Source organism: Osmerus eperlanus, chromosome 19 (assembly GCF_963692335.1).
Source record: "Osmerus eperlanus chromosome 19, fOsmEpe2.1, whole genome shotgun sequence".
Lineage (NCBI taxonomy): Eukaryota > Metazoa > Chordata > Actinopteri > Osmeriformes > Osmeridae > Osmerus > Osmerus eperlanus.
The window spans coordinates 11,452,474-11,472,625 of record NC_085036.1 but is presented as its reverse complement, the minus strand read 5'-3'; the positions used below and the strand labels follow the sequence as shown (position 1 = coordinate 11,472,625).

The 20,152-nt window shown below is 48.2% G+C and overlaps 3 protein-coding genes across 6 annotated transcripts; 2 read left to right on the top strand and 1 right to left on the bottom strand.

The window, feature by feature from the left end:
• Positions 1-233: 233 nt before the first annotated feature.
• On the bottom strand, positions 234-5,803 carry taf6 (TAF6 RNA polymerase II, TATA box binding protein (TBP)-associated factor). The gene is made up of 15 exons (XM_062486121.1): positions 5,602-5,803; positions 5,022-5,179; positions 4,530-4,616; positions 4,248-4,401; positions 4,000-4,056; positions 3,790-3,909; positions 3,333-3,454; positions 3,117-3,194; positions 2,901-3,002; positions 2,265-2,447; positions 2,056-2,130; positions 1,840-1,965; positions 1,321-1,494; positions 964-1,155; positions 234-804 (listed from the first exon to the last, which is right to left on the bottom strand). Exons 2-15 carry the CDS (start codon positions 5,175-5,177, stop codon positions 514-516), a joined length of 1,917 nt encoding a protein of 638 aa, XP_062342105.1. The 5' UTR covers positions 5,178-5,179; positions 5,602-5,803; the 3' UTR covers positions 234-513.
• A 634-nt stretch (positions 5,804-6,437) lies between these two features.
• On the top strand, positions 6,438-10,898 carry LOC134039936 (uncharacterized). Of its 2 annotated transcripts, none has more exons than XM_062486137.1 (16): positions 6,438-6,948; positions 7,033-7,148; positions 7,532-7,635; positions 8,118-8,292; positions 8,367-8,484; positions 8,555-8,640; positions 8,711-8,856; positions 8,929-9,105; positions 9,176-9,220; positions 9,340-9,444; positions 9,545-9,589; positions 9,717-9,758; positions 9,864-9,941; positions 10,054-10,110; positions 10,216-10,260; positions 10,557-10,898. In XM_062486137.1, the coding sequence occupies exons 1-16, from the start codon at positions 6,523-6,525 to the stop codon at positions 10,892-10,894; spliced, it is 2,103 nt and encodes a 700-aa protein (XP_062342121.1). In that variant the 5' UTR covers positions 6,438-6,522; the 3' UTR covers positions 10,895-10,898. The 2 variants fall into 2 exon arrangements, with proteins under 2 accessions (XP_062342121.1, XP_062342120.1); XM_062486136.1 differs by having other exon boundaries at positions 9,521-9,589.
• A 649-nt stretch (positions 10,899-11,547) lies between these two features.
• Positions 11,548-20,095, top strand: LOC134040111 (segment polarity protein dishevelled homolog DVL-2-like). 3 transcript variants are annotated; one of them, XR_009932851.1, is made up of 17 exons: positions 11,548-11,970; positions 13,625-13,694; positions 13,845-14,002; positions 14,294-14,403; positions 14,522-14,648; positions 14,793-14,883; positions 15,061-15,130; positions 15,363-15,502; positions 15,788-15,864; positions 16,108-16,175; positions 16,362-16,496; positions 16,602-16,733; positions 16,880-17,056; positions 17,156-17,374; positions 17,606-18,129; positions 18,216-18,342; positions 18,441-20,095. XR_009932851.1 is itself a non-coding variant. In XM_062486346.1 (16 exons), exons 1-15 carry the CDS (start codon positions 11,810-11,812, stop codon positions 18,115-18,117), a joined length of 2,247 nt encoding a protein of 748 aa, XP_062342330.1. In that variant the 5' UTR covers positions 11,548-11,809; the 3' UTR covers positions 18,118-18,129; positions 18,366-20,095. The 3 variants fall into 3 exon arrangements, 1 of the variants encoding a protein (XP_062342330.1); XR_009932850.1 differs by having other exon boundaries at positions 17,606-18,342; XM_062486346.1 differs by lacking the exon at positions 18,216-18,342 and having other exon boundaries at positions 18,366-20,095.
• Positions 20,096-20,152: the final 57 nt, after the last annotated feature.

Genomic DNA, 20,152 nt, shown 5'->3' with positions numbered 1-20,152 from the left:
GAGGGACCAGTCTTTCCAACTTTGCATTCAGTCTATCCAACTTTGCATTCAGTTTCATTTACATAGGTCAGTGTTTAATGATATGAATATACACCTGCTAAAATAACCGAACAGTGAGTGGAAGGCGTCACTAACTTTGGCCGTTTTCCCGTCAATCCCCTCGTGGATATTGAAGCATTTAGGAAAGTGCGCTCACCAAACAAATCAATACGAAAGTGCGCTCGTCAAACAAATCAATACAAAATCATGTTTATTATAGAATGTGAAAAAGGAAACATGAAATCAATTATGTTGGTCGACAATAATAAATGCCCATACAGTTTCTAACGGGCATGAATATATATACAATACGCTAGGAGTGGGATGGCATTTGCATCAGTCCTTCACCTCAGCTCTTTATCCATCATATAACGTATCCATTTCACCCCCAACCCCCAAGGTCCCACTTCTCCTCCCAGTCTCAGCCCACTTAAGAGGGGTAAGGGTCTCTGTCATCACCCTCAGCAGCCTGTCTCAGTGTGGGGACTGCGTGCTGGCTCCTGGCGATTCCGAGCGGTCCATCTTCATCCCCGCCTCCACTGAGATGGGGGAGGTGGAGGGGGGGAGCATGGAGCTCTTGTTCTCCAGGGAGGAGGAGGCGGAGGTGGGGAGAGACACCACAATGTACTTCTGCAGGGGTCTGGACCCCCCAAGGCCCCCGGGTCCCTGAGATTCTAGCTTGACAAGGGGCTGCAGGGTGGACGCTCCGCTGGGCACAGTGCTGGTGATGGGGGAGGCAGACTGGGAGGTGCTCAGGGTGATAACCTGGCAGGAAACCATCAAAACAAGAAAAAAAAATTGTTTCCCTATTGTATTATTTTAGCAGACGCTGTAGCGAGGTACAAACAAGAACATAAAGTCGTCATGTTCTACAGCTATTAATATTTCCAGCGTAGTCGTGACGACCTCCCTTCCCCCACGTACCTGCTGGGTGGATGCGGCGCCGGCGCTGGTCGCCATGACGATGTACTTGGTTGCCGGGGGGGAGGGCTGTGTGGGCGTGCCGGGGCGGGTGGACATCAGGGTGAGTGAGCTGGGGACCTTGATGATGCTGGGGGTACGAGACCCTACAGACCCCCCCAGCCCACTCTGGGTCACTGTGAGCGTCGGCCGAGGCTGCAGAAGAGACAAGAACAGGAATACTGTTAATAATAATAATATTAACTGGTGGGGTAGGGGGGTCTACTGGAGGGGAGGAGGGGGAGAGCAGGGACTTGTGGAGAAGGGGGTGGAGGATGAGGGTTGTCTGGTAACCTGTAGAAGGGTGGGAAGGTGTGGTACCTGTGTGATGGTCAGCGTGGTTCTGTTGACCTGCTGGGCTTGCAGGGCAGCCTGGGCTCGGGCCTTCACCACGTGGGAGCACAGCATGGGGCCCAGGTAGCCATAGTCGGCCCGGTACTGATCCATGTTGTCCGGCAGGGGTCGGGTCTTAGCAATAACACTGGCACAGTGTTTCTGAAAACAGGGAGAGATGGGGTGAGTGGGGGTGGTATATGGTATGTATCTGTATTGTATTGTTGCGCTATTGCATTGTGGCACTGCAGTTAAGATATCAGCAGTATGGTTGCACCATGCCTGGTAGCAGAGAGGTGTTTACTCTTCACTGAGCCTGATCCTTGATTATCTGCTGTTCTTTCTATTGCTATCTGCAATGTCGCTTTGGATGACAGTGTCTGCTAAATGACATGTAAATGTCTGCAGGTCCACAGATGAACGGGTTAAGGTGCAGAGTGAGAGGCGGGGCGGGGCAGAAGGCCAGCGGGGTGGGGTAGAGGGTCGTGGTGGGCATGGAGAGCTCACCAGGAGGAGGCTCTGGACGTGGTCAGCGCCGATCTTATCGATGTTGGAGACGACGGGTCCCTCCGACACGGCTTTGATGCGGACACCCTCCACAGAGAGCCTGGGAAGGATGAGGGTCTTGATCACCTGGACGCAGAAGGAACACGTGAGGTTACCATAACAACCAGGTGTTCATTTCGCTGACCCTTTCTTTTTGTGAAGCGGAAGAACACTCACATCAGGCCCCAACTCAGACAGCCCGGCGATGCAGCCGTAGCGAGTGGTCCACTGGGTCTTCTCATCCAGCCAGCTCTGAAAAGGCAGGGAGACTTGTTGATCTGCAGTCAAAATGCACACTCCCACTGAGCTCTACCCATCGCAATGCTCCACCACAGGAGTTACGCTCATCCATAATGGGGAATGGTAGACACACACAGCCAGCCCACCTTGGTGAAGGTCTTGGTGATGCGAGACTGGATGTTGTTGGTGGTGGTGCTGAAGGTTTTGCAGCTCTGGGCCATGAGGCGGGCGGCGAAGTCTCTCAGGGCCCAGTGGTTATCCACGTCGGGCCTCAGACACAGCTGCTTGCTCACGATGCACGTCACCACGGCCGGGATGAGCTCATGCAGCTAGCGGGAGACACACACTCGACGGCTTAACCCTTGTGTTGTCTTCGGGTCATTCTGACCCATCAGTCATTGTGACCCATCAGTCATTGTGACCCACCGTCGTATTGCGCCAATTTTACCGCATACAAAAACAAAGTGAAGCATTTTCTTTTAACCGTCGGGCTGACTCAGACCCCCCACATCGCGAAGGTTGAAAGAAAATGCTTTTTAGTTGTTTTTTTATTGGGTAAAATTGGGTAAACACAACGATGGTTCGTTGTGAACCTTCGGGTCGTTGTGACCCGAAGGCAGCACAAGGCTTAACATTCGACTGATTCTATCAGTGTGTAAACGTTCAATTGATTTTATTCGTGTTCTTAACATTCTATTGATTCTATACTTTTATAACATTCTATTGATTGTGTCTTCCTCATTCATGTAATGTGTTGTAGTAAGTAGTGTATCGTGGCTTACGTATTTCTCTAGGTAGAGGGTGGGGTTGTCCATCAGGGCCTTGACCATCCTCATCAGGTAGATGAGCAAGGCCAGGTTATTCTGCACCACATTCACACGCACCTGGAGAGAGAGACGGGCGAGTGAGTCAGGTCACCAGGGTTACGTCCGCGTGTGGTGGTGTGATGTGGAGGTTTGTGACACGAGAGTGGACAGCAGGGGAGAGAGGCAGCTCACCCCCTCGGAGATGAAGGTGCTGAACCTGGGGAGCATCTGGTACAGGCCAGGGTCCGTGGCAATGCTTTGGAGCGCCTCCTGGAGGGGAGAAGAAAAAAATGGTTCATAAAAATAAAAACAAGAAAACAATCAACTATTTATATCTTCTGTTGTACACACACACACAGGCGGGTACGTATACACATACACAGATACACACACACACACGTGACTCACAGCTCTCTTGGCCTCGCAGGAGCCGACGCAGGCCTCTGTGATCTCCTTATAGTACAGCTGCTGCTCCACTGACAGCTCGTGGGTGCTGCGGGGCTTCATCCTCACCAGGCCCTTGTCCTTGCCTGCCCGGAGACAACCAACCAGGAGAGAGACGGCCCGGAGACAACCAATCAGGAGAGAGACGGCCCGGAGACAACCAATCAGGAGAGAGAGACGGCCCGGAGCCAACCAATCAAGAGAGAGACGGCCCGGAGACAACCAATCAGGAGAGAGAGACGGCCCGGAGACAACCAATCAGGAGAGAGACGGCCCGGAGACAACCAACCAGGAGACAAGGGAAAGACATGGTTTAACAAGTCAGCCTCTAAAACCACATAGACAGTTGAGAGAGATTGTGCACATTGTTAAGACGACAGTTAAACAAGTGGAAATATATATATATACACACATGTCTGACCTTTGCTCTCTGCTGACGTGGCCCCCTGCCCTTTAGCCTGAGGGGCCCCCTCTTCCTCCTGACCAGGTTTGACGGCTTTCAGAGGCTCCGTGGACTCTGCCTTCTGCTGCTCCTTGGGGGCTGCGGAACAGGGAACACACTGAGCCCTGGCTGCCTCCACAGGCGTAATGCATGTTTTACGGCCGGCGTAGCCAAGTGTGGAGTACTCACCAGGGGGAGGATTCTCTGGTATGGAAGGCTGGACACCCTCAATACTTAACCAGTGAGCTGCGGACAAAAAACACACAAGATTCATGGGATGGGTATTTCTCCGAGTATTTGACTGCAGATCAAGAGGTCTCAAGTTCAAATCTGTCGCGTTGGATAAAAGCTAACTGAAGACATCACATTAAAGATAGAAACAACAACAACAAAAAAGCCTATCTGATATTAGAGCTAGTTCACACAGCAATAAACACCTTTGAGTGAGACGTCGAGTGGGACTCTGGGGAGGGGTGTGTTGATGATGTCAGTGAGATCCACTTCCTTTTCCTCGTAGAAATGAAGCTCTCTCCCACCGCCACTGGCAAAGCGGAAGGGTATGAACTCCTGTGACTGGAACCCATACAGGGGCTGTGAAGACGGAGAGAGCGAGAGGACAGACAGAGCTCAGATATCCAATGGAGACAACGGTAGCAGAAACACAATGATGAGTCACAGTACACATCGTGATCCAGCTAGCGTTCACCGGTCTCTCTCACCTCCACATTCTTTAGTTTGAGCGCGTGATCGATGTCGCTGGTGGTCAGCTTGCGTCTCTTGCCATGGTGCATGAACTTCAGGGCATCCTAAATGAGGCAAATCAAATCAAATCAAATTTATTTGTATAGCCCTTTTTACACGCAAGCATGTCACAGAGGGCTTCACATATGCCCATAGAACTGCCCCTCAACCAACCTAAACCCTCAAGGAAGACAAGGAAAAACTCCCAAAAAACTCTCAACAGGAGAAAAAAAATTGAAGAAACCTTGGGAGGAGCAATTCAGAGAGGGATCCCCTCCTCAAACACAGGTTATTGTCAAGGCATGCTTCAGGTCCAGGTCTAGTGTGGTATCCCGTCAAGTAATGATGTATTCATTTAAATGACTGTTTCACCCAAAGTGACGTTCAGAGGGGTATTTGAAACCTGCAAAATCTAGATCTGCTGTCAAATGCTCTACCGCCCATCCCAGTCCCTTGCTGCAGACTCCTACCTGTGCAATCTCCTTTATCCTGTAGCTGACCTCCTCGCTCAGGGCGACACAGCTCTCCTCTTGTAGCTGTCCCACTCCTATGGACTCCGCCATGGCCTTCATAGACTCCGTTGGCAGGACCACCGAACACTGCTTCTGCCGTCGCTCTTCAGCCATAGCTGGAGAGAAATATGGAGGTCAATATTGTGAGAGGATAGTCCTTGTTTTTGAAAGGCATTACTGATATCTATGCCCCGTCTTGTGCATTCGCAGGTATATCTCAGATCGGGTTCTGTATGACGCACCGCTATAGTTCGAGGAGAAAAGTTTTAACTTGTATGTTGCCAGACTTTCTGAACCTCTCAGTAACACACGCTTCATCTTCCTGTACCGCTTTCTACCGCCAGAACCGCAGCGACATGCTTTACTCCACTGACACGCTATGTTCTCGAAACACATTTCGATAATACATGTCTAACAAAAGCATAAACATTTCAGACTAGTATGTAGCCAGATAGTTTGCAAGACACCGACAGAAACAGCAAGCTATTTAGCTAACTAGCTACTGTAGCTAGCTAATAATATTGCCGAAGGTTCTTACCTGCAAAGTTGCACTAAACCGTGGGTAATCAGCAATGGTTCTAAGTTACAACTTATAAAAAAATAAACAAGAGCTATAACGATTACTGATGGTATTGAGTTAATCGAGCTATAAAATAAGAGACTGCATTTATTTTTGAATTTTTTAGAACTAATTTATTGTCAGCAGCTCTAACCTCTTTTTCCAAAATTCTGCCATTTTGATTTTGTTTCAAAGGTCCTTGCAGATGGTAAAACACTCGAATAAACGCATGCGAATAGAAAAACGAACCAAATTGTAACATTTGTTTATTTCGACTGTTGTATGTTAGTATAATACACAATATCATTGTCATTGTAAAAAGTATGATAATACTTTAAAGTATATAAACATTGGGAACTACACAGCTGTAAGGATTCGTTTGTCGTTATCGTCCATCGGTTAGTTATGCCTGTAGACAGGCTTGGACTGGTCATCTGGCCTACCGGTGGGCCGACGCACTTGGGGCCGATATGATATGATATTTTATATATATAAATCTTTATATATATATATATATTTTTTAAAATAAAGTTAAAATTGGCCAACGACCGGCCCATAAAGCAGGGACAGCGGCCCATTGGTTCATTTTCCATACTGACACTGGGCTGGCCCAATCACATCTTCACCCCTCCGTCTGGCCGATTGTGGTGGGCCGGTCTGAGCAAAAATGACAGGGCCATTTTTTGTCCCAGTCTAGCCCTGCCTCTAGAGATCAATGGAGGTAGTCTCTAATTCACATCTCTGGCCTGCCAATTAAGGCTAACCCTGTTCAGGTGTGTGATCCTTGAAATGGTTTAAATTGGTTTGGGGAAAAGCTAATTTACTGAAGACAATGCGGGATTAGTTTTGCTGTGTGTTAGTCAGGGACCGGTGACAATTTTAAGATTATTTAACCTTCCGATGACGATCATGGAAAACTGTGTCAGGTTTTTGTTGAACCTTCAGTTTTTGTTCCTTTTGTCAGGACTGCACTTTAATTGTCCTGCCTTTGCATATCCTGCTAGACATGAAACAAGACACAGGTATTTTACAGAACGGGTACAAACAAGAGTGTCTCCAAGTCTGGCCCAGCATTTTGAACAAACGCAACAGGAACAGCAAAGCCTGTCAAATGTTAAACAAAAACGGGCAAAACCAGTCAATGTGCAATGTTACCCAGACCACATAGAGATTGTTGTGAACGCTAACCTTTTTGAAAATGGAGTTCTGATCGAGGGGAATGAGTTGCACCTTGGAGTTGAAGAAGAAGGATGCAGAGCTGTTCAGTCTTCAGCAAATGAGTTCACCTTGGTTGCTGGACTCCAGGACTGTGGAGCAAAGAGATCGGTAGAGTCAAACATCTATCTAAAGAACAATGTCCTTATGGAACACTTTTTAATGTCCTTATCAAACACTTTTGTGAGTCCACAGCTGAACGAAAACTTCCTCGTCTACACAACCGTCCTCATATACTCACCACGTAGGGCTGCGGATGGAGTTGTCAGGATGGAGCAGGCCACCATTCCTGTTGAATGTCATTTTGGAAGGTTGATTAGCATTGACATTAACTTGAGAAATAACATGCATTTGCTTAGCAGACGTTTTTATCCAAAGTGACGGACGGGGGGGTTTACCTCTTGATCTCTAGTCAAATGTTGTACAACATTTACATGTAGAGTCAGATGGCTGAGCGGTGAGGGAGTCGGGCTAGTAATCTGAAGGTTGCCAGTTCGATTCCCGGACATGCCAAATGTTGTGTCCTTGGGCAAGGCACTTCACCCTACTTGCTTCGGGGGGAATGTCCCTGTACTTACTGTAAGTCTCTCTGGATAGAGCGTCTGCTAAATGGCTAAATGGCTAAATGTAAATGTACTTCTGAACCATGTCTATGATGGCAGTGTTTTACTTACCACACTCGGGTATGTTTTAGGAAGTTCAGTGTGTCTACTGATGCTCTTCAGCCCACATGGATACCCTACTCTTCATCAGTATTTGCTGAAGAAAGCTTGGTGTTTGACCTGAAAATCATGACCAGTAAGTGACTTAGTAAGGCAACCTGTCATACTGAATAGCATTTCAATTAATTTATTTAGCAGTATGAAGTAGTATAAGAAGTGTGCAATTCTAACAGTATCAGTGATTTCTGAGAATGTCACTTGCATCTATGAGAAAGGTGAGTGGAAACTACATGCAGTAGTGAATACACCCACTAATGTGTCAATACTAAAATACTAGCCAATCAATACTAAACTGTAAACCAGTCAGTTGTTTAGACATAATAATTTATCAACCAGACATACTAGGCACACATTTTGTTACTAGTTACCATTTGTGGTGGCTGCATCTTTACAACTGCTAGATAACACTTAGTGTAAAAGGTTTCCATGAAGGGTAAAGTAAAAACTTAAACAGAAAGGCCAACGTCAAATCAATGCTGCTGATGATGTAAAATAACATCTGAACGTCCAGGCACAGTAACAATTTCAAATGATTCTGGTTGCTCCTGTTCTCTTCAGGTGATTGGCTGCACAAGCGTGGAACCAGAGTGTATTTCCTAGGCGGCATGATAAACATAGAAGCATCAGTCTTGGTCGCACATCACACAAGGATGAGGGTCTTCATAAACAGCTGTGGGGCCACCCTGGGCCCTGACCCAAGCTCTCTACCTAGATACGAGTTCATTCAGAATGGGTAATTAGTTCATAAATTATTAGGTGTAGGTGTGGGTCCACCTCTGGATATTCTCTCACATTGATTCCCTGCAGGTGCTTGGTTGATTCCCAGCTGACGGGTTCACGCTCTCAGTTCATGCCGAGGACGAGCGACGACAAACTCCAGTTCTCCATCGATGCCTTTAGGTTTCACAAGCAGGAGGGTGGAGAGGTGAGGGCCTACTTTCCGTGGACCGTGGAGACTAGTTGTTCTTGTCGCTCATCCAGCTCCTTTCTTACAGATCTTCATCAGTTGTCACCTCGCTGCTGTTCCTGTCTCAGACTCTGCAGACACCCAACTCAAGGCATGTTCCTTCATCAATGAAAGGTAGGCGACTCATCTTTGTAGTTGTGATTTTAAGCATGAGTGGCCCGTAATTGTATGTTATGAGTTCCAGATGGAGGTCGTCCGACGGGCCTGACTTGTTGTGTAGTCGGTGTCAGAGATACGATGGCGCTGACAGTCCGAATCCCGGTGCTCTAAAGACTCAAGTCAGCAAGCCTTACAACACAGGCTTTCATAAAAGTTTAAAGCTCCATAAAGGTATATTGGCTAGACTCGATGGCGTTGATTATAAACCGACCAGTATTTATTTAAACCATGTACTTATCTTAGGATGGGAAGAAGAAACTGCTTTGGCCCCACTGCTGGTTTTTCCGGGTAACCCAAAAAGTCTACCTTTAACTTCGAGAGTGTCTGGTCATTCTGAACCAAGGAGACGGCTATTGTCAAGCAGCAAATGGAAGAGCAGGGTTGACAATGGAAATTCACAGAGAGGAAACATGCATGAAGGTGCAGTTGTGAGCAGAACCCAAACTAGCATCTCTGTATGGACCTTTGTCACATTAAGCTTGTTTTTCAGACTCTCCTCTGGCCTTCACCCCAGAGGAAGAAGACCCAATGAAAGGTGTAATACAGGGTGAAGTCCCTGATGAACACTGTCTTATAAAGAGTGGTATGATTTGATGGGACTATGTATGGGATTTCTCTGTACTGATGGAAAATGTGTACTGTCAACCCATGTAGCCACACCAGAATCCATAAGCACTGAGAAACATATGAGGGATGAGAAGCGTCAGAAGGCTGCAGAACAGGGTTATGGAACGTTTCTGGATAAGACTGATACAGGTGGTATGTATGGGTCTGTTTGGAAGATTTGAAAACCCACTGTCATTCCCCTTCTGGAAAATGTATTAACCTTATTCAGGCTTCTTGGAGTTTCCAACACCAGAACCCAGAAGCTTCAAGGATTTCAGTTCAGAAGGATCAGAACAAGGTACTTTGGTCCAATATGAGAACCAACTTGTGGAAAATGTGGGATTGGTAAACGCAGTATATGGCATTCCCCTATCTGGATAATGTTGCTTAGTAACCCTCAGTTTTCTTGGCGATCCAAACACCAGAACCTAGAAGCATGGATGACTTGAATGAAGGACCAAGACAAGGTAATTTGGTCCCATGAGAACTCATTTGTGGGGATTGGTAAACACTTGAAATTCGCATTGACATTTGGAAAATGAATGTGGATCATCAACCTTTAAATTATTCAGGCCTCTTAGAGATCCCAACACCAGAACCTAGAAGCATGGAGGACTTTAGTCCAGAAGAGAATGAAGGCTCAAGACAAGGTAATTTTAGTCCTATAAGAAATCCCACTTGTGGGATTGGTAAACACCATGTATGGCATTCCCCCATCTGGAAAATGTATGTAGATCATCAACCTACAACCTTCATATTCAGGTATCTTGGATAGCCTGGAGGACTTCAGTACAGAAGAGAATGAAGGATCAGGACAAGGTAATTTAGTCCCATGAGAACTCATTGGTGGGGATTGGTAAACACAAACATTCCCCCATTTGGAACATGTATGTGGATTATCAATCTTGGTGGTCCCCTTACCAGAATCCAGTCCGGAGGAGGTGGAGGAGACGGAAGGATTAGGACAAGGTAATTTAGTCCCTTAAGAACCCACAGTGGCACCCCCCCCCATCTGTAATATGTATATTCAGGCTTTGTCTCCACACCAGAACCCAGCAGCCTCAATAACTTCAGTCCAGAGAACAAGACTGTCAGATTAGAACTGGGTAATGAACATTTACATTTAGCAGATCAAGGTCTTATAGCGACTTATAGTAAGTACAGGGACATTCCCCCGAGGCAAGTAGGTTGAAGTGCCTTGCCCAAGGACACAACGTCATTGTCAAGGCAGGGAATCGAACTGGCAACCTTTTATCTGCCAACAGGATCTGGTGCTGATGACTTGACCAAGGAGACTGTGTCCCCTGGGATTCCCCTCCTGCTGGGTGACCTTGACGAGGCCACACCTGTCAACTCATCGCATGAAGACGGTAACCCAGCCGTTGCCAATGGGGATGACGTCCCTGCCACAATCCAGGGGTTTGAGACCCCAGCTGCAATACCTGGGGACCAGGGCCGTCTCCATGGGGACGAAACACCCAGTGATGTGAGCCTCCCCACCTCCAAACAGGAGGGTAATCACACCGAGACAGCCACTGTGAGGCGCACAGAGGGTACAGATGCTGACATTACCATAGAAGAAAACACAATAAATATGCTTTAAACCTTCCCTTCTGCTGAATAATTCATTAATTACATTCCATGACAAATTTTTGGTTGTAATTTTCAGAGTTTTGGGATGAGAATGTTATGCAGTAGTGAAAGCCTAGAGAACCACAGGGGTCCGTTTTGCTAATATCAGAATTCTGGTTAAACACATGAACAAAGGTGTTTTTCAGTTTGGAACACCCTATTGGGCTAAGGCTGCACCTTGATTCTGATTTAATAATGCATACATTTATTGGGCCAGTGTGGAACATTTTCAAGTTGGTGCCATGCGTGCCGCATGACAGCTGCAGCATGCGCGTGTAGTCAACTTGATCTGCATTTTTATCTTCCACTGTCTCTGCTGGAACACCGATTATTTCGGATATCCATAAATTATCACTGACCTAAAGAATGTAAATTCTTCAAAGATGGACCCTGTTGGACGTGTAGGCTCTTATATCCAGAAGGGGTTGAAAAAATTACAATAAAGGTAGCCTACACGAGAACTCTAATGTGAGTATTGTGCCTTGTGAAATGCCGGTCATGGGTACCAAGGTATCTTTGGAATTTCAATCGGATGTTCTAAACTGGGAAGGGGATACAGTGCAGCGGCGTGAGAAGGTACGTCACACGCCGCGTTGGCTATTAGCAGGAGCAGCGGTATATGCCCCCTCCTCCCGACAGCGCTTACAACTTGGGGCCGAAAAGTTTCGGAGAACTTCTGCGTACCTGGGGATTTCACAGACCTAACAAAGACAGAGCGAAGCCAGAATTAAAACTGGGGAACCATAACAAAGCTACATATTTTCAATGGTGGCAGGTTTGGGGGTGTAGTTAGCTTCGTAACTTATATTTGCAGCGGTTTCGTATCGTCCACTCCGTCCTGTTCTTATCCAGCTGGATAGTTAGAGGGACAGAAAGGACTGGTGAAATGGCGGAAACAAAAATAATATACCACATAGACGAGGAGGAGACGCCGTATTTGGTGAAGATACCAATACAATCAGAACAGATAACGCTACAGGATTTTAAACAGGTTTTGAACAAGCCAAACTACAAGTTCTTCTTTAAATCTATGGATCAGGATTTCGGGTAAGTTGTGATGCTGTGAGAGACCAACGCTTCTCCGTGATTTGCTCTAAAAGGTCTTATTGATGTAGCAATAATGATGTACCAAACTATAACCGTATTGTCACGAGGTATGAATTAAACACATTTCCAGTCAAAACTGGGTGGATTACGTACGGTGTTGATGTGTTTCATACTCATGTCAACGCTCACAAAAAGGGTAGGTACGTTTTCCAGTTTATATCCAGCATCACCCGAAAAGGTTGAGGACCAAGCAGCAATTCCAGTGATGTCAAGTCCGCTAAAACCTAATGCTGGGAATAGTAGATCTATCACATCGAGGGAAGCCGTAGCAAACGGACTAATGGATAGGACAGCCGTCAACACAAGTTTTTTTTTTACACCTATCCTACACAGTAAAAAAACAAAACAATATGAAAACAATTTGAATATGATCTTTTACATTCATCAGTTAGTCTATGAAACTTATGATTTGACTGTAAACTTGTAAATTTACTTGGATCCGTAATTGTTTACATTTGTAGCCATTTCTGGCAGTGCCCGAGGAGTTGAGAATGCATCAGGCCTAAAGAAAGAAAAAAACGATTTGAACATAACCAGAAATGATGATGAGCACTGTCGGGCTGGGGGTCTTATAGCCCACTTTTCATATTTGGGCTTGGTGCCAGACCCCCCTCTTCCCAGCTGCTGCGCTTCCTCTCCAGAATCACTCCTCCTACGCTCAACTGTAAACTGTAATGTGTCTGTAGGACTTCAACTCTTGGATCTGTTCCTGGTTTGGACTCACAGATTCAGACTTCCTCACTCAGTCATACAGTGTAGGAAACCAAAGGCCTACGTTGGAGATCTGGATGTTTGGACACTGACTCCACTCCATGAGGCTGCAACCTTTTACATTTTTGTCCGACTAATTCTGTTACTCTATTAGTTTAAGTTTGGCCTCTTTGGCTGTGCCCCCCTCCAAATGCCCATTATCCAGGTCACAGTAGAAGCCACTGTACTCTTAACTCCCAGGTTGCTGACAGTCATTAGTGTACATGTGTAGGGGAATGTAGCTGAGGGTATAGAGGGCAGCAGTTTGAACTCTCACAGCATGGCCTCTACCCCAGACCTCCAGCTGTGTACATTCTTGTATTTTGTTAGATTACACAGTAACACACAATATAATCATGTAATATAATGTAGCGGAGGCGTTCATTCATTGGGTCCGTAGAGGGGGCGGTCCTGTTGGCTGCGGTTATAAACCAGGCAGTCTTGTTGGTGTTTGTTGAGACCTGAGTCTCATGCCTAGACGGTCTCCTGCCCCAGAACGAAGCCTTATCTCTGGGCTCACAGGCAGGGACAGGCTCTCTGGTATTCCCACACACAGGTGATGGACGGATAAAACTCAACCAACAACATGCATCCACAACCACAAAGAGGAATGAGATGTTAAGATAGAGATGTCGTTGTGTGATAAAACTGGTTTATCAGACCACCAAGGGGAGGCAGGTCTGTAGGCCTTGATGTGTACGTGTGTGTGTGTGTGGATGAGGAGAGTTTAAAATGAGTGTGTGTAAGTGTGCTCTGTGTGTGCGAAAGTTGAAGAGACAGGAAGGGTGAGTGTGTACAGGACAGGTCCTAATTCTCTCCCGCTCTCCCTGCCTCCCCCCGTCAGGGTGGTGAAGGAGGAGATTTCTGATGATGCTGCAAAACTACCATGCTTCAACGGGAGAGTTGTGTCATGGGTAAGATGTTCTGCTTTCTTACCTGTCTGTTATGTTGTGTTACATCTGTTATGGTGACACATTATCTATCTTCTGTCAACACAATCGCTCACCTTTTGTTTCCATCTTCGTATCCTCCTCCACTCCTCCTCTTCCTCCATCCATCTCCAGCTGGTGTCCTCAGACAGCCCGCTGGGGGAGCCCCCTCCGGCACCGGTGGAAGTCCGGCCTTCCCCCTCCCCCCCGCCTCCCCCCCTGCCTCCCCCTCTGCCTCCTGCCCCAGCAGAGAGGACAGGGGGCATCGGAGACTCCAGACCGCCCTCATTCCAGTACGTTGGAGCTTCACACAGACACTACTTTCAGAGACGCACCTTTGACTCAGAAACAATGGCACCAGGTTGTGTCTGATGTTTGAGCTTAGGCGGATGATGTTGAACGTAAGGTTTAATGCTATTTAGGGACGTATTTTGCCTAGGTGATGAATCAAGTTTGTCTGTCTGTCTGTCTGTCTGTCTGTCTGTCTGTCTCTGTCTGTCTGTCTGTCTGTCTGTCTCTGTCTGTCTCTGTCTGTCTGTCTGTCTGTCTGTCTGTCTCTGTCTGTCTGTCTGTCTGTCTGTCAGCCCTAACGTGGCCGGCAGTGTGGAGCAGCTGGACGAGCGTACGGACACAGAGTCCGTTCTGTCCTTCAGGAGGGAGAGGCCCAGGCGCAGGGAGAGCACAGAGCAGCATGGTGAGACGCACTCCTCCTCACACGCCAGGGATCAGAACCAGGGGTCAGGGGTCACAGCCCCTTCATGACCGTGGTGCGTGTGTCCCTGTGTGTGTGTGTGTCCATGCCGATGCCACAGGCCCCCGGATGAACGGCCAGAGTCGTCTGGAGCGCCACCTGGCTGGGTACGAGAGCTCGTCCACCGTCATGAGCAGCGAGCTGGACACAACCAGCTTCTGTGACTCTGACGACGATACCATGAGCAGGTGAGAGGGAGGGGCGAGGTTGGGGACAGGGAGGGAGGAGGGTATAGCGAAGTGATCACTATTTGTATATCTCTGGATAAAAGCCAAATGAATCTAAGGGTCAACTGTAATTGACCTCTGCTGCCCCCTGCTGGTTGTGTGAAGGTTCAGCAGCACCACGGAGCAGAGCGCGGCCTCTCGGCTGATGAAGAGGCACCGCAGGAGGAGGAAGCAGAGGCCCACCAGGCTGGAGAGGGTATGCCCTCCCTCCACATGCACAGTCTGGGCTCGGGGTCTGGGGGGTCTGGGTGTGGGGAGTCAAAGTGCGGTTCTGAGATTGGATTTTGGCCCTGGCTGCGTCTGTCAGTAGTTGTGGTGACCATGCAGCAGCTGTGGTTATGATGGTGCTGAGGGTCGTTTTGTCTTGTTTCAGGCCTCGTCCTTCAGCAGTGTGACAGACTCCACTATGTCACTCAACATCATCACAGTCACTCTCAACATGGGTGAGTCCCTCATCCCTCACGCACCCCCTGGCCTCCATAGCCCCCTTTGTGTCATTTGCGTTGAACACAATTGATACTCTGCTGTAATGCCACAACTTCCCAGAAGGAAATCTATCTATATGTCTAATCCAGTATCCACCCATTATAATAACTATACACACAATAATAACTGTATATAGCGTAACTAAACTTAGCCTCGTGTGTGATGCACTTCCTGTTTTACCGTTGTCAGAGAAGTACAACTTCCTGGGCATCAGCATCGTGGGGCAGAGCAACGAGAGAGGGGACGGGGGCATCTACATCGGCTCCATCATGAAGGGGGGCGCCGTGGCGGCCGATGGGCGCATCGAACCAGGAGACATGCTGCTGCAGGTGTGTGTGTGAGGTGTGTGAGGTGTCTGGGGGGTCAGATGGCTGAGCGGTTAGGGAATCGGGCTACCAATCAGAAGGTTGCCGGTTCGATTCCTGGCTATGACAAATGACGTTGTGTCCCTGGGCAAGGCACTTCACCCTACTTGCCTCGGGGGGAATGTCCCTGTACTTACTGTAAGTCGCTCTGGATAAGAGCATCTGCTAAATGACTAAATGTAATGTAAATGTATAAGGTGGGTGGGGGAGGTTATAGCTCTCCTCACACTTCACTCTGTACCCGTCCAGGTGAACGACATCAACTTTGAGAACATGAGTAACGATGATGCGGTGCGTGTGCTGAGAGACATCGTACACAAGCCCGGGTGAGAGAGACTAACTCATTATCTAAGTAGCGTCACAGTACAATTGTCATTGCCATTTGTAGTTTCAAGTTGACCTGCCAGGTACAGGTCTTGACAGTTTCTGAGCAGTCTAACTATGTCAACTATATCTCAACGTCTAATAAATAAATCATTCCTAATCCTAGGAATAATTCATGAGCCTATAACAATCCTATGAACAATATAGATACTATAAATGAAGAGTGTACTGACTGTGTCCTCCAGACCCATCATCCTGACAGTGGCCAAGTGTTGGGACCCCACTCCTCAGGGCTACTTCACCCTGCCTCGCAGTACGTAGCCTGGAAGCCCTGCCTGATTAGCCCTGACAAACACATACAACACATAATACATGCATATAACACATACACATGCACAGAAAAACGTATACTAGACCCATTTGCACATCATACACACACACACACACACACACGAGTCGATGTGAAGCTCCTGACTGTGTTCCTGTGTGGCCCTGCTAGACGAGCCCATCCGGCCCATAGACCCTGGCGTGTGGGTGAGTCACTCGGTGGGGATGGCGGGGACCTACGCCCCCTACCCTGGCAGCTCCTCGCTCAGCACCATCACCTCCAACTCTTCCGTCACCGAAACCGAAAGTGAGGCTGCTGAATATGTTTGTATTCATTCAGCCGACTTTTATCCAAAGCGACGTGTATGGGATCGGAGGAGGCTTATCCTGCTTGTTTGATCTCGTCCCCAAGGGTTTGACGACTTCAACCTGTCTCTCCACTCTGACATGGCGTCTGTGGCCAAGGCCATGGCCTCTCCAGAGTCTGGCCTGGAGGTGAGGGACAGGATGTGGCTGAAGATCACCATCCCCAACGCCTTCCTGGGTGAGGAGACGGTCGTACACAAAGCCCTAACCACTGTTACACACACACATCCATGAGAGGGGAGGTTAGGAGGATGAGGTTGTAAGAGATACTTGCTATCTGGGGATAGAACCACTTTCATCCCTCTGTGTGTGTGTGACTGACAGGCTCAGACGTGGTGGAGTGGCTCTACCAGCACATCGAGGGTTTCCAGGATCGCCGCGAGGCGCGTAAATACGCCAGCAACCTGCTGAAGGCCGGCTTCATCCGCCACACCGTCAACAAGATCACCTTCTCAGAGCAGTGCTACTACATCTTCGGAGACTTCAGCGACTGCGAGAACTGTGAGGGCGCCCTCTCCTGTTCTCAGACGGTTCTGCGAACTCACGTTCCTGTCCTGGCTGAAAGACTGACCGTTGTTCTGTTGCGTCTCTCCTCCCCAGATATGGCTAACTTGTCCATGAACGACAACGACGGCTCCAGTGGAGCTTCAGACCAGGACACGCTGGCTCCCCTGCCCATCTCAGGGGCCTCTCCCTGGCCGCTGATGCACACCTTCCCCTACCAGTACACCAATGCCTATGCCAGCCAGCCCCCCCCTTACCACGAGCTGACCAGCTACAGCTACACCCCTGGGAGCACGGGCAGCCAACACAGTGAAGGTGAGATTGCGTGTGTTTGTTTGGCTAGTTTCTCTCAGGTGTGTGTGTGTGAGGCTGGGACTTGGAGTGTGTGTGTGTGTGTGTGTGAGAGGCTGAGACTTGGTGTGTGTGTGTGTGTGAGGCTGAGACTTGGTGTGTGTGTGTGTGTGTGAGGCTGAGACTTGGTGTGTGTGTGTGTGTGTGAGGCTGGGACCTGGTGTGTGTGTGTTAACCCTGGTGTCCTGTGTGCAGGGAGCCGGAGCAGTGGCTCTACCCGGAGCGAGGGCGAGCGGCGTCGGAAGGGCAAGTCCCCGGTGGGCGGGGCTGGGGGCGGGGCTGACTCTCGCTCCGGCAGCGGCAGCGAATCCGAGTATTCCACACGGAGCAGCAGGAGGAGGGAGCACAGCTCGGCCCCGCCCAGCGAGCACAGCCTCCACAGTCAGCGCTCACTTCCCCGGCCCCCACCGCCCCACCTCCAGTTCCCCCAGGGCCTCCCCCTCTCCTACAATCCCATGATGGTCATGATGGTCCCCCAACACCCACACATGCATCATCACGCCATGCCCGGTCTCGGGCCCCCACACCCCCAGCTCCCCCCTGGGCCCTCCCTCCCAGGCCTGTCCCCTGCCTCCACGCCAGGGGGGCCTCCGGGGGCCCCCCCCACTCGGGAGCTGGGCTCCGTGCCCCCGGAGCTCACGGCCTCCCGCCAGTCCTTCCACCTGGCCATGGGGAACCCCAGCGAGTTCTTTGTGGACGTCATGTAGGAGACGGAGCGCGTGGCTGTGCAGAGCGTGTGGAGGCGGAGTCAGGAGGCGTGTGTGGAGGCGGAGTCAGGAGGAGTGTGTGGAGGCGGAGTCAGGAGGCGTGTGTGTAGGCGGAGTCAGGAGGCGTGTGTGGAGGCGGAGTTAGGAGGCGTGTGTGGAGGCGGAGTCAGTAGACGTGTGTGGAGGCGGAGTTAGGAGGCGCGTGTGGAGGCGGAGTCAGGAGGCGTGTGTGGAATCTGAGTCAGGAGGCGTGTGTGGAGGCGGAGTTAGGAGGCGTGTGTGGAGGCGGAGTCAGGAGGCGTGTGTGGAATCGGAGTCAGGAGGCGTGTGTGGAGGCGGAGTTAGGAGGCGTGTGTGGAGGGGGTGGAGATGGACCGCAGCACGGGCCAACAGGATCCCAGGGTATCACGGAACTTTAAGCCACACCTGTCCTCACCTTCACCTGGTTTAAACATCTCCTGGCAGGAGGACTTGGTCTTCCTCTGGACAATCCCCTATGTCTTGTGAGACAAGCTGGAATTGATGATGTAACGTTACTTTTAACCCGAATATATGACTATTAGCATTATTGTTGGTGGTTTGATATTGTGTGTGTGATTTCACCATTATCCCCAAAATCATTTGAATGGAAGGAATCAACACAGATTTGAAGGTTTTGTTTAATGTCATAGTTTTTTATTTGTCAAACGACGTACCACTGGACACGGTACATCTGTAGTTTAACAGAGACGACTATGAGGTGTGTAACCGTTGGAACTTGGTACAGTGAACATGTGAATGGATGTCTAGACGTTCCTACGACAGCACCACTGTGGTCCTCAGGGAAGACGATGAGAGTTTAAAGGACGTGAGGAGGTGAACGGCTAACGACAGCACTAACCACCTGAAGATGTGAACGAGATTACATTTTTTATCTGAATGTATCAAAAGTATCTTTTTTTTCTCCAACTGCAACAAAATAATTATGTCATCACACCTGACTGCTCTGACAGGGAAAAGGGTAAATAATCCTTTTCTTTAGTATTTAAAGGTACAGTAGGTAAGATTTCTTTCAGGAAGAAATACACGTTTTGTCCCCTCTAAACATGATGTGAAAGCTAATGAGGCAGTCTGAGAGTTGTTTAACAACACAGGCCGCTCAGTGTGAGTGGAATGTACGTTTTGCTCCTTGGCTTCATTTGTGAAACCACAGTCAAACTCCAGCTGGAGGAAAGCATGGAACTTCAGACATGAATTGGGAGCACAGTTTCTCATTTGAATTTAATATTTTTGTTACCTATTGCAGCTTTAAAAGAACTCAATCATGTTCGATTTGTTCCAAATTCAGAGTCCCATTGCTCCATGGTTGCAATGTCAGTGTGTCATGTTTATGAATATCTGAGCTGGAGATATGTGTTATATTACAGATATTAATGGAGCATAGCACATGCACTTAGCAGGCAGATTGCTGTTGTGTATATCTACATGTTATTGTAATGGTACTTAACCATTTTGTCATCACAAAGCATATATATATATATATATGTGTGTGTGTGTTATTTTTTATGAGTGACTTCACATTCTTTCTTGTGATATATACAGATATACTGCTCAGTAGCAGTAGGAAGGTTTGAGAGGTTTTTAAGGAAGTGTTGGGTTTGTATCAAGCATGCACTCATGTTCATGTGGCTCCTTTTCTCAGAGAGCTGAGGTTGTCATGGTTGCACATCACTGGGTGAACGGGAGATGGTACAGCAGTATTTGGAATAGTGATTGGAAAGTGTCTATAAAGTTTTCTAATAGAGAGCAGTTATATATTTTAAATTGCTTTAAGCTCTGATTTCACACTCCAACTCACTTTTTTATATAACTGAGTGATCATACTTTTTCTTGTATGTATTTTTTGTAATCATATTAAGTAAAACATTAATGTAGTGCCATAATGCATGTTTGCTTGATAGTTGTCAATTTTTTAACAATACATTTTTACTAGATTGAATGTGCAATTGTCCCTCTCATTTTACCTCAATACTTCCTGTGTGAATGTTCATATTGT